Source organism: Meriones unguiculatus (assembly GCF_030254825.1).
Source record: "Meriones unguiculatus strain TT.TT164.6M chromosome 13 unlocalized genomic scaffold, Bangor_MerUng_6.1 Chr13_unordered_Scaffold_28, whole genome shotgun sequence".
In the NCBI taxonomy this organism is placed as follows: domain Eukaryota; kingdom Metazoa; phylum Chordata; class Mammalia; order Rodentia; family Muridae; genus Meriones; species Meriones unguiculatus.
In genome coordinates this window covers 13,276,808-13,289,753 of record NW_026843644.1, presented here as the reverse complement: position 1 = coordinate 13,289,753, position 12,946 = coordinate 13,276,808, and the positions used below count along the sequence as shown (strand labels likewise).

Here is a 12,946-nt window from a genome sequence, read left to right as displayed (position 1 = left end):
TGTTTTGATTTTAATTTCCCTGATGACTAAGGGCATTGAACATATAAGTGTTTCTCTGCCATTCCTCTATTGAGAATTCTGTTTAGCTCTGTACCCCATTTTTTAAAAAATTGGATTACTTGATTTATTGCTGTTTAACTTCTTGAGTTCTCTATATATTCTGGATATTAGCCCTCTGTCAGATATAGGGTTAGTGAACATCCTTTCCCAATCTGTAGACAGTATCCTTTGCTTTACAGAAGCTTTTCAGTTTCATGAGGTCCCATTTATTGATTGGTGCTCTTAGAGCCTGTGCTGTTGGTGTTTTGTTACACCAGCCAAGACACCAAACCTGAGAAAGATATTTTCCTGACACAGGCAAGAAGAGCGTAAGAGTCCTTTGCAAACCAATGGTTTTCTTCAACAAAGCAAGCACCGGGATTTAACTTAGGGCATATGGATATGTTCAAATGTGGGTTCCCTACTCAAGAGTCATGCTAAACTAAGTCCTATTCTGAATGTGATCATAACGTAAAATCAGAGATAAAAAGGCACTCTTGGCTCAAGTCATGTGGAAATATATGTAAAATTTTTAAAATGGACAGAAATGCCCCTGAGAAATTTAATTATGACCACAAGTTCTTAACTGAAAATGAAGTAAATGAGGCCATGAAACTATATTGCTCAGGAGGCAATGCCATCTGGTAATCATAATGTCTGATCTATGAGATGTTTCAATGCTACAGTTCTCACACAAAGGACAGAGAACACAAATTCAGAAAACTTCTAACATCCCTGTGTACACTATCCCTCAGGAAAAAATCTATAACTTGAAATATAGTCTACATTTTGAAATCATTTTGATACATGATATTTCTACATAGCCATGGCTGTTTTAGAACTATCCGTGAAGTTGGGCAAGGTGGCAGACACCTGTAATCCCAGCACTCAAGGAGGAAGAGGCAAACAGATTTAAATGATTTTGACGATGGCTGGGTCTACAAAGTGAGTCCAGAACAGCCAAAGTTACACAAGAAAATTGTGTCTCAAAAACAAACAAACAGAGAACACACTCTGTGGAACAATCGGGCCTCAGTCTCAGAGAGATCAGCCTGCCACTGAATCCTAGGTTTAGGATGACAGGGATGCACTTCTGTGCCAAGCTATGATTTTTAAGTGCTCTATCCTTGAATCAAGGAATTAAAGTATAAAATAAGGTGTACAAAGGAAACATTTTCCTTTTAATAAGCAGCAAGAAGTCTTCAAATTCTACAAATAATTTCTGTCTTCTATAAGTGGCTGCATTTTTTGTTAATTTCATCATTTATAACTGGATATAAGACATAATATAGGATAATCATACTAAAATCTGTACATCTAAAGAAGCTAATCAAGAAAGAGGACTCTGGATTAGATGCTAAATCTTCAGTCAGAAAGGCAAACAAGGATGGACATCAGAAGAGGGAGAAAATAGGGAACTAGACAGGATCCTACCAGAGAGGGCCTCTGAAAGACTATCCAGCAGGGTATCAAAACAGATGCTGAGACTCATAAACAACCTTTGGGCAGAGTGCAGGTAATCTTATGAAAGAAGGGGAAGATAGTAAGACCTGGAGTGGACAGGAGCTCCACAAGGAGAGCAATAAAACCAAAAATATGGGCACAGAAAATTTTGGAGACTCATACTCCAAACAAAGACCACAAATCGAGATAATGTAGTACCCCTGACAGATTTAGCACATTGCAGCTCAGTGTCCAAGAGGGTTCCCTAGTAATGGGAACAAGGACTGTCTCTGACATGAATTGAGGTCCTGGCTCTTTGATCACCTCTGCCTGCAGAGGGAACAGCCTTACCAGTCCCTTACAGAGGAAGACAATGAAGACAGTCTCTGTGAAACCTGATAGATTAGGTTCACATGGAAGGAGAGAAGTACCTGCCCTATCAGTGGAGTGGGGGAGGGGCATAGGAGAAGAGGAGGGAAAGAGTGTAGGATTGGGAGGGGATGAGGAGGGGTCTATAGCACGGATACAAAGTGAATAAACTGTAATCAATAAAAATAAAATTAAAAAAAAATTAAATGCTGGAGTATGTTTCTGTGTACACACATATGTTATGGAGTACACATGCTAGTGAGAGTACAACTTATTGCTATTTAACATCTACATCCCATATGTAAATTCTTGACATGGAACACAAAGAGTCTTTTGGCCAGTGACCACATTGGCCCTTATTTAGGCTGAAAAATTATTTAAGTATCTGCTGGTGTGTGAGTTTGTATATTCAGCAGCCCGAGTATAGAAACATTAAAAAAATCTGTAGCAGTGATATGGACTACTCAGGGATTGAGCTCAAATCATCAGGCTTAGCACTAACTAAATTTACCTACTGAGACAATTCTCTGACATTCACTTGCAGTTTTGAGAAAGTCTTATGAACAAGTCTTTACTCCTAAGAACCAACACATTCCAAAACAAGGCAGGAGTGTATAATTTTCATTTGCAAGTAGCATTTGTTATTCAAATCATTTTATATTCTTCCACCCTCAGATGACAATATATTCATAACCTGAATAAAATACAATATTATACTGATGTAATGTTTCAAATAAGTTTTATGCATCTCAATGAGCTCAGTGGGAAGAGTTTGTGTTATGCAAAACTGACAACATAAACTTGAAGATCATATAAGCATAAAATAAACCCCACAAAGTGTCACACAGTCTTCATATATATGTCATAGCCTAAGAATGAATAGTCCACTAAACTCACAAAATGTGTTGAAATAAATCTTATTGTTGTTACATTAACTAGCACCTCTAGATAAATCTTTAAGAAGGCTAGATAAGTCTCTAAGAAAGCTAGATAAATTTCTAGGAAGATGATGTGCCATATAGTAAATATGGGAACATGTAGAAGCATGGAACTTCAAACAATATATACATACAGATACACACACATACTATTAAGCATTAATTAATTATTGATATACAAGCAAGGATTAAAAACAAACATCTTAAATGAATTTGTGAAAACATAAAACAATACCACACATTCTCAGAGACCCTTCGTTGAAAACTATGATCACACACTGTCCTGATATAAATAAGCAATGGACCACATAGATAATGGGGATCCCATTCTATACATTACACAGAAAAATACCTATTACCAAGTTGAAATGCATTAAAACATGAATAACCACCACAGAAGGAATATCAGAACAACCGAATAAACCTCTGTGAATGGATTTGCTACCCATACAGCAAATTCAATCCCTACTCCAATGTTCAAAATTCAGACCACAACCACAGTTGGTGATCTCCTCCATTACATTTAAGTGAACATAGTAAATAATTACTTCCTCCAAGGCTATGATAAAAAACAGATTCAAAATAGTTTCTTTTCTTGAAAATGAATACATTTATTATGTCCAAAGTAATCAACTATTTTTTATAAATAGGATTACTCTCTTCTATGAATTCTTTTCTACTTCCTGACATGTACATGATATATAAAGATTTAAGATATTTACATTATTAGAAACATGGCTTTTGCAATTAAGACAAGATCATTCCCAGGATCTAGCTCAGGTTTTTGACAACTTTCTATAATTACTGGTACGGGAAGATCAGTTGGTTTGGTCTTTATGGAAACTAGAATGGACTGGCACATAAACACACAAAGACAAACCGTTATCACAAAATGGAAATTAAAACAAATACTTAAACAAGCATATGTCTACTCATGAATGTTTTATTTGTATAAACATTCATTTCTGACCTCAGGTGTTGAGGCAACTACAGGCTTATCTACAAATGTTTTCTTCATCATGAATTCCTTCATGTAACAGAAATCAAACATGTAGGTTTGAAGTCAGAGAAATGAATCTTTCTCAGTTGGTGGTATCATTTGGAAAATTTTAAGAAATGTATCCCTGTAGGAGAAAGAATGTTATTTGGGGTGATCTTGATAGTTTTCAGCTGCATATCTTCTGTAGTTCCCACTCTCTGCTTCATGCTGCAGGTGGAGATTGTGAGCTCCAAGCTTCCTACTTTGCTGCCATGTATGACACTTGTGTTGCCCAATTTATAGTGACCCCATATCCTCTCGGATCATAAGGCAAAGTAAACACATTTGGAAGTTGCCTTAGACATTGAGTTTGTTCACAGAAAATGCACTAATATGCACATATAAATTTTACAACTGGATGATTTATTTCATGTACTCGAAGTGAATTGTGAAATAAAAAAATAATTATCTCATTGTTTCAATTCATATGCCTTTGGTCCATATGAGATTTCAATTGGAAACAAAATAAGGATGGATGTCACAAACACATGCATACATGTTGACACTTGTTAGAATTTTCCTCCAAAATAACCTAGTGTAATTGCATGCAAGTTGGTGGGTCAAAGACCTTAACAAACCTTTTATTTTAATAGATGTTCTATAGAATGGGTTCTTTTAGGTTCTCAAAGACTACTGTGATATGCAAAGGCTTTAAGATGTAGCCCACACAGTAAAGCTTATACAATGGTAGCATGAAGCAGGAAACCTTACCATACTGACTACATTCATGTGGTTTCTCTGCAGCATGATTTTTTCTCTTGATTTCAAAGAAAACCCCATGAAAAGGATTTACCACATTGCTTATTCAGAGGGTTTCTGCAGTGTGTGTTCTTTTATGTATTTGCAGATAACTGTATTAAGAAAAGGCTTTATCACATTGAAGGCATGTGTAAGGCTTCTCTCTACTATCTGACCATTTGTATACTTGAAGATGACTTTGATATGGAAAACATGTAAAAGCAAATTATATGTGGGAACATGCAAAAGCAATTTGTCCTAAGTATTTCCTTTTAGTTACCAGCCTTCATTGATTTAAGTTCATAGTCCCTAGGAAAGCTGTAGACTTCTCAATAGTTGACCGGCTTTAATTACTTAACTTTTGTTGCCCAAAACATGACTGTTCCATACCATGATTTCTGGTCACATAACATATTGACTGACCGAAACCACAGATTTTCTTTCCTAAAACATAATACCTTTTCCTAACCACAAAAGAACAAATGGATATGATTGTTTTGACTGTAAAACCTACATTTTGCATCAGGAGTCTTCCTCAATGATATAAACAAATCCCATATCCCTAAACCATGACTGATGGAAATAATTCAGTTGTAAAATGCTAAAGATGTTTATGATTTTATAGCTCAGAACCTCTGGAACTTTCTGGCTCATTGGTTGGGTAGGCATCACAGTTCAACATTATGTGTCCTTCATCAAACTGGATGACAATATTTTTTTATCTGTATTGATCTGTTTGAGTTATATTGGGTTCAGTGGACAGAACACAAAAGCCTTACCATATTGATTATATTCTCAGATTTTCTCTCCATTTTGAAACTTTTATGATGATGTAGAATACAGATATGTGCAAAGCTCTCCCATTTTAACACATTCATAAATTTTCTCTCTGTATGAATTCTTTTCTGATGACAAAGATTATACAAATGTGGAGTAGCTTCACCATGTAAATACACTCATAGTCTTTTGTTCCAATATGAATTCTTTCATGACGTTGAAGATGATTGTGAAGAGCAAATTTTTATTAGGAGATTACTGTTACGTGAAAAGGCGTTACCATATAGATTACATTATTAAGGTTTCTCTCAAGGGTGAGGTCTTTTGTGTATTAGATGACTGTTACATACAAAGGCTTGCACACATTGATTACATCCATAAGAGTTCTCTCCAGTGTGAGTTATTTATTGTATTAGGAGACTACTGTAACATGCAATGGCTTTACCACCTTAGCTACATTCATAAGGTTTCTCTCTAGTATGCGTTTTTTATGTCATAGATTACTATTATGTCAAAATGCTTTATCACATTGGTTACATTCATAAAGTTTCTATCCAGTGTGCTTCTTCTATGGACATGAAGATTATTATGTCATGCAAACTTTTTCACACATTGGTTATATTCATAGGGTTTCACTCCAATAAGTCTTCTTCTTCAAGATAAGTCTTACATGAAAAGACTTCATGACATTAGCTATATTCATAAGGATTTTCTGCAACATAGATTTTTATGTCTTTGGAGAACACTGTTATCTGCAAAGGCTTTACCACACTGGTTACATTCAATAGGTTTCTCTCCAGTGTGAATTCTTTTATGTACTAGGAGTTGACTGTTCTTTGCAAAAGCTTTCCCACATTGGTTACATTCATAAGGTTTCTCTCCAATGTGAGTTCTTTTATGTCTTAGAAGATCACTGTTAGATGCAAAGGCTTTACCACATTGGTTACATTCATAAGGTTTCTCTCCAGTGTGAGTTTTTATGAACAAGGAGATTACTGTTGCATGCAAATGCTTTACCACATTGGTTACATTCATAAGGTTTCTCTCCAGTGTGAGTTCTTTTATGTTTTTGGAGACTAATGTTACATGCAAAGGCTTTACCACATTGGTTACATTCATAAGGATTCTCTCCAGTGTGAGTTCTTTTATGTATTAGGAGATGACTGCTCTGTGCGAAGGCTTTACCACATTGGTTACATTCATAAGGTTTCTCTCCAGTGTGAGTTCTTTTATGTACTAGATGACTGTTACATGCAAAGGCTTTACCACATCGGTTACATTCATGAGGTTTCTCTCCTATATGTATCCTTTTATGTCTTAGGATATGACTTTTATTTGCAAAGGCATTACTATATAGGCTACATTCATAGTGATCCACACCAGTATGCATACTTTTACATGCGTGGGGAGTACTGTGATGTGCAAATAATTCATATTGAGTATCTTCAAGGAGTTTGTCGGCACAATGATTGTTTTCATACCTGCAAAGATAATTGGCACATATGACACCTTTTCCACAGTCATTAAACTAATGGATGTTTTTGCCACATGACTTAATTTTGCAATTTGAATTAAAGGTAAAGAAGAATTACATTTTGAGTTTTCATCATTATTTTTATATTCACGGTGTTCTCCTTCTCTACGGGTTTTTTTGCATATTTGAAAATACCTGTGATGGTAAAAATATTTGTTACCTGGCTCACATTTATTATATACTTTCTTCTATAAGATGTTTTACCACATATTTGTAGAAAACTGCAATACCTCAGTGCTTTAACACAATGACTGGATTAATAACTTTCCCCATACTGTGTGCCATATTAAATATGTAAAGATAACTGTGAGAAAAATAATAATTTGTATATTCCTAAAACTTATTTTTTTGCAGTGTGATTTTGTAAGAATTCATAATGAAGGTGAATAACCAGTTAATTGATGTTGGTGTATATTGTGTGAAAGTGTGCCAGTATATGTGAATACTACTGACGAAATCATAGTATTGTTAGTTGTATGGCCGATCACCTGTCCTATATTTTGAAACATTTGTGCTTCCTTAATTATCTATTGGAAATAAGAAAGAGCTAATAAGTGATAGCAGGGCACAAAATGGAGGACAGAACTTCTGAGTGAGAGAGGGTTGCTGGAAAGAAGAAAGCAAATGACAGGCCACTCACCAGCATGACACTGAGGTTAAAAGATGGATACAAACATGAACAAAGAGGTAGAACTGGCCATGCTTTTAGACACTGTGCTAGGTTTGTGTTAGGGAAAAAAAGGTTCAGAATCTGCCCAGGTAAATTGCCTAAGCTTTAAAATATTAAAAAGCCTCTGTGTCATTATTTGTAATACTGGCAGTTCTAAATAGCCCATATAAAGCATAATAGATATCAATTTTTAAACATCTACTCAAAATGGGGACTACTATACCTTTTAGTTGTTCTGGGTGGTACATTGTTTCTTTTATTATACATATATTAAAATGACTTGAACTCATTGTGATACATCATGATATAACTATTAAAATAATAATAATAAATGACATGATTTCATGATGCATTCACACATTTGATTTTTGTTCATCACAGACATGTGCTATAGGGATTATGGGTTTTCCACAACATTCTTGACTCCAAAAAACTGCCCTTCTCACAAAACTTAGGCATATTACTACAAGTATGTAAGTAACCCCATTTTACTATGGACGAGTTGATTAGTATAATGTTTTGGATATACTTTCATCACGTATTTATTGTGAATACATTTGGTAATATCTGAGTTGTAGAAGACTAAACAAATTGCAGTTTTACCTCATAGTGCTAATGAGTAAACAATTTAAACATTGATCTTGCGTAAGTATGTTTTCCTTGCATTCTTTCTTAGAGGAGTGCCTTGCAAACACACATCAAATACCTAACATGGAGGTACATGGTTTAATAACAAGTTAGTCATCATCAATAAATACACTTAAAATAGTTCATTTACACCGTACCTTCTCTTTCAAACTTCCAGAATGTATTAAAATTTTCTCAGAACAATATTCATATCAGGTTACAATGAAAATTACCTTGCATGTCTTCTAGAACTTTGACAATGCTCTTCTATATTATGACTTTCCCAATTGTAGCCTAAAATACAGTAACAGAAAATGTATGATTTATTATTGGAAATAATACAAAGTTTAAGTCGTGATGTATGGTCAGTCAAAGAACCATTCATCTCATTCTTCCTCATCCTCAATAGAAATTACAGAAGCACATCAATAATGAATGAAGTGTTTCCCCATATTTTAAGAAGTAAAGAAAATTCACTGTCCTACCTATAGCAGTGAGGTTCCTGTAGGTCTCTAGCATCACATCTTTGTAGAGATTCCTCTGGGAAGGATCCAGCAAAGCCCACTCTTCTCGAGCGAAGTTCACATGCACATCATTGTAGGTCAATATACTCTAAAATATCCACACGTGTACAACAGAAAGCATGATACTTAGAATCCTGGCAATGTATCCTTCATTTACAGTATTTTCAAAGTATTCTGGTGTTTCTTCTACTTATTTTGTGACACACAAGTTTTAATGAAATAACTAACTCTTTATAGGAGGAAACTGAATAGTGAAGTTCACCTCTATTTTTTCATCATTTAACTAGGCTACAGACTTGCAAGAGAAACGTCAATTAACAGATAAAGATGGAGAGAGAGAGAGTTAACAGAAAAACAGTACTGAGCCCACATGAGAGAAATAGTATAAACGATTCCTGACTCTTATAAGAATGGGCAGGCTGGGTGTATTTTCTGATGACTTTAATTCCAAAATCACTCAGGAAACAGAGGCTGGTGTATCTCATAGCGCTGGATGGTAGACTGCCTTATGCAATAAGTTCCAGGACACTCATGGGTACATAATGAGATCCTGAATAATATGTAAAAATTAATCTAACAAATAAGAAAAAAACTTTCTCAAGTTTCTACAAAGATTTATACATCCACTCCAGTTCTGCATAAATAACTCGAAACCTGAAGTGCCTCATTTTAAACTGTAATATTAATATTTTTTAAAAATGAAATGTATGTTTGAATAATTACAAAAGTAGAGAGAAAATATTAGCAATTTAAATGTTGATCATAAATAGGCAATATGGGGGATGGAGGTATGACTCAGTGGTTAAGAACACTGTCTGTTCTTCCAGAAGACCTGGGTTAAATTCTCAGCACCCACATGACAGCTAATAGCTGTCTGTAACACAAATATATTCTATAAAATACAAAACAAATCTAAGCACACATCAAAGATATACATGATGAACAAATTGGCTTAATCTCAGGGATACAGGGATGGTTCAACATATGAAAACCCACCATATAATCAAACTGAAAGACCAAGATCGCATGATCAACTCATTAGATGAGAAAAAGCCTATGACAAAATCTAACACACCTTCATGTTAAAAGACTTGGAGAAATCAGTCATATAAGGAATCAGGCACATACTTAACATAATAAAGGCAGTAAAAAGCAAGGTGAGGGCTAACATCAAATTATTTAGAGAGAAAGTTAAAGAAATTCCACTCATATGAGGTACAGGACAAGGATGCCTCCCCAATCCATATCTCTTCAATATATTCCTTATGTCCTATTAAAGCAATAAGACCACTGAAGGTTATTACGGATATACAGATTGGAAAGGAAAAATTCAAAGTATCATTATTCACAGATGATTGACTAGTATACCTAGGTGACCCAAGAAATTCTACCAGAAAATTCCTACAGTTGATAAACACAAAGTGGTTGGGAACACTTTGTTTGGTCAGGGCAGCCCTCAACACAACAGTGTTTTCTCTGTTCAACTGTTTTCATCAGATGTCTTGCCTGTGTGACCGAACTATGCTTTTCTCAAGAAGAAAACTGCAACTTTATGGCACATCAGGCTTTAATGTTGGCTCTGATTCTGTAATGGCCCACTAAGCAGCTTGTTAGATGTCTCTTCTTTGACATGGAGATGGGCCAATGGTTGGTATGAATCAGGGGCTTTCTCGGTTATGGCTGGAGACAAATTTGTTGACTATCCTCTTGAGCAAACAGGTTTCCTAGCATCCCAATCTCTAACAGGCTGGGTTGGGATGCTACTTATAAATGGATTGTTTTAATACAGCCCTTAGATAAATTCTACTTGGTGTGATGTCTTGTCACCTAAGCACTGAAAATCTTGTACATCAATGGTTCTATGCATTTACATCACAGCTGAAATGCTACTCAATACATGTTATTTACAACTTCCACAAAACATGCATACACATAGTGTGTAAGAGGTGGCCTCCAGAGCCCAACCTTCCCCAAGCAGCCCTTCCAGTTTACTAGCAAGATAAATCTAACTTTACAGTCCCAAGGTTGCCGCGCTGTTTTCCACTGAACACATTGAAACATTACCCTAATTATCAGTTAACTGGTTAAACTTGCTGTTACTTTAACCTAGGTGCCTTAAATTGTAAATATATATATATATACAATTATACATATATATATAAATACACACACACACACACACACACACACACATATATATATATATATATATATATATATAAACACACTTCTTAGTTGCCTTATCACCTTGAGCTCTGGAACAAATGTCAAGTGATATAAATTAGAGGCCTTAGGTTCCAGGCCAAATGTCTTAGAAAACATTTAAAAGTCTTGAGCCCAGGTGTACTGGATCAGCAAAGCCTCCAACATAAACTCCCTTGCTTAACCCACATTTGATTGGATGACCCCGACTCTGTGCAATGGGCCCTCACCTTGTGGATTTAACCCTTTAAATATACAATAAAGCATACCCTGGGGCACCGTTCAGATCTGAACTGGCCTCTTTCCTGAGCTCAGAAAATAAAGCATTCAGTTTAACCTCCTGTTCCAGAAGTGAGTTCTCTCTGTTCCCAACCAGAAGTCAATATACTGGAGCTATTCAGATGCCCTGCTATGTTCAGTGCTAGGAAATGGGGCCTCTCTGGTGGCTGTTTCTGGCTGCTGGTTCCCGCTCAGCCTCAGGAAGGACCCTAAACAGCTTTTCTTGCTGTTCAGTCTCCTGCTCCACCAGGCTGGGGGCCGTGGCCACACACTCACCATGTTGCAACTTTGGAACTTGGCTGAAATCCCCTCACAGTACACAGCAGCAGTGCTTATACCAGAGCAGGCCAACCATTCAACCAACCATTCTCAGCTAAAGAGCAAAGATGCAGCAAGGCACCAGGAAGAACCTGCCTCTCCCTCTGACTGCAGGAATGAAAGCATCTGATTGGCCAATGAGTCTTGAGTGACATGAGCACCTCCCTTAGGATTACAGTGTACTGAAGGGACAAGGCTTAGTGATTCCCGGTCCAGGCTTCTCTTTTAGGACCAAACCTTCAGATCTACACATATTTGCATTTCATCATCATTTGTGCCTGTCCTCCCCTAGCCTACCCTGTGTCTTTCAGCACTCAGGATACAATTACCCTCTTCCTCCTTGAATCAACTTGGATAGCTGCACAACCATTATTCAACCTGCAGTAGAGTGAACACTCTGCCCAACAGGTGGAAGGGTGCCAAGAATTTTAAGAATTAAAGAGAGATTTAAGAAAATGCAAGGAGTTTTTTTGTTCTGTGACTTCACACTGGGATCAGGTTAACTGCTGCCACTTTTCTCCTGGAAGATAAGAGAAAACCCAGGAGAAAAAAGGCAGGAAAAACATGGCACTTTGGAGTACTATCAGGTAAAACTTCTTCCTCAATAGGAAGATGAAGAAAACAGAAACCTGCACTAGTGAAGGCTCTCTGCATGAAATGAACTGACAGAATAAATTTCTCTGTGTATGTATACAGCTAATACATATATATGTATGTATACACACACACACACACACACACACACGAGTTGGTATTTTGAGACAGGGCTTCTTCTTTTAGCCCTGGACTAGACTAGCCCTATCTTGGACTAGATCTGTAGGCCAGGCTGACATTGAACTCGCTGAGACTGGCCTGCTTATTCCTGCCAGAGGGCTGGTATTCAAGCCCTGTGCCACTACATCCATCTCAGATTTTCTGTTCTAATTTTATTTATTTTTATTTTTTTTTTATTTTTTAAGGCCGGGTTTCATCATGTAGGCCTGTCTCTGCTGGACTCTCTTTGTCAACCAGGCCAACACTGAACTCACAGAGAACAGCCTGTGTCTGCCTTTCAGGTGCCTGGATTAAAGGCTTGCACAAGCATGGCTGGCAAGACCTTAGACTTTTAAGGATTTGTTTAAGGTGGGGTTTCTTAACTATTTTTTTTTTAATTTGAGTGGGTGGATGAGGGGACCTCTGATTATTATTATCTGTATGTGTCTGTGTGTACATTAAATCAGACATTGTTGCCATCCTCACAAACCTTCTTAGATCAGAGCTTTTACTCTTATGCTTAAGAAATTTTATTTTATTTTTTTAGAAAAACATCTCCCCAGGCAGTGAGTCCTGTGCTGAGCATCACTTGCACTTTGGGTCTGATCCTCTGAGGGCAAGTTAGTATCACCTGGAGAGGACAGGACCTCCACAAGGACCAAATATATCTGGGCACAGGGATCTTTTATGAGACTG

The 12,946-nt window shown here is 36.6% G+C and overlaps 1 protein-coding gene across 1 annotated transcript; it reads right to left on the bottom strand.

Moving 5' to 3' along the window:
* Positions 1 to 951: 951 nt before the first annotated feature.
* On the bottom strand, positions 952 to 8,774 carry LOC132650606 (zinc finger protein 431-like; the record flags this gene model as incomplete). The annotated part of the gene is made up of 4 exons (XM_060375954.1): positions 952 to 977; positions 6,340 to 6,659; positions 8,408 to 8,468; positions 8,660 to 8,774. Coding segments are annotated over 4 exons (522 nt in total), but the record flags the coding sequence as incomplete, so codon positions are not given.
* Positions 8,775 to 12,946: the final 4,172 nt, after the last annotated feature.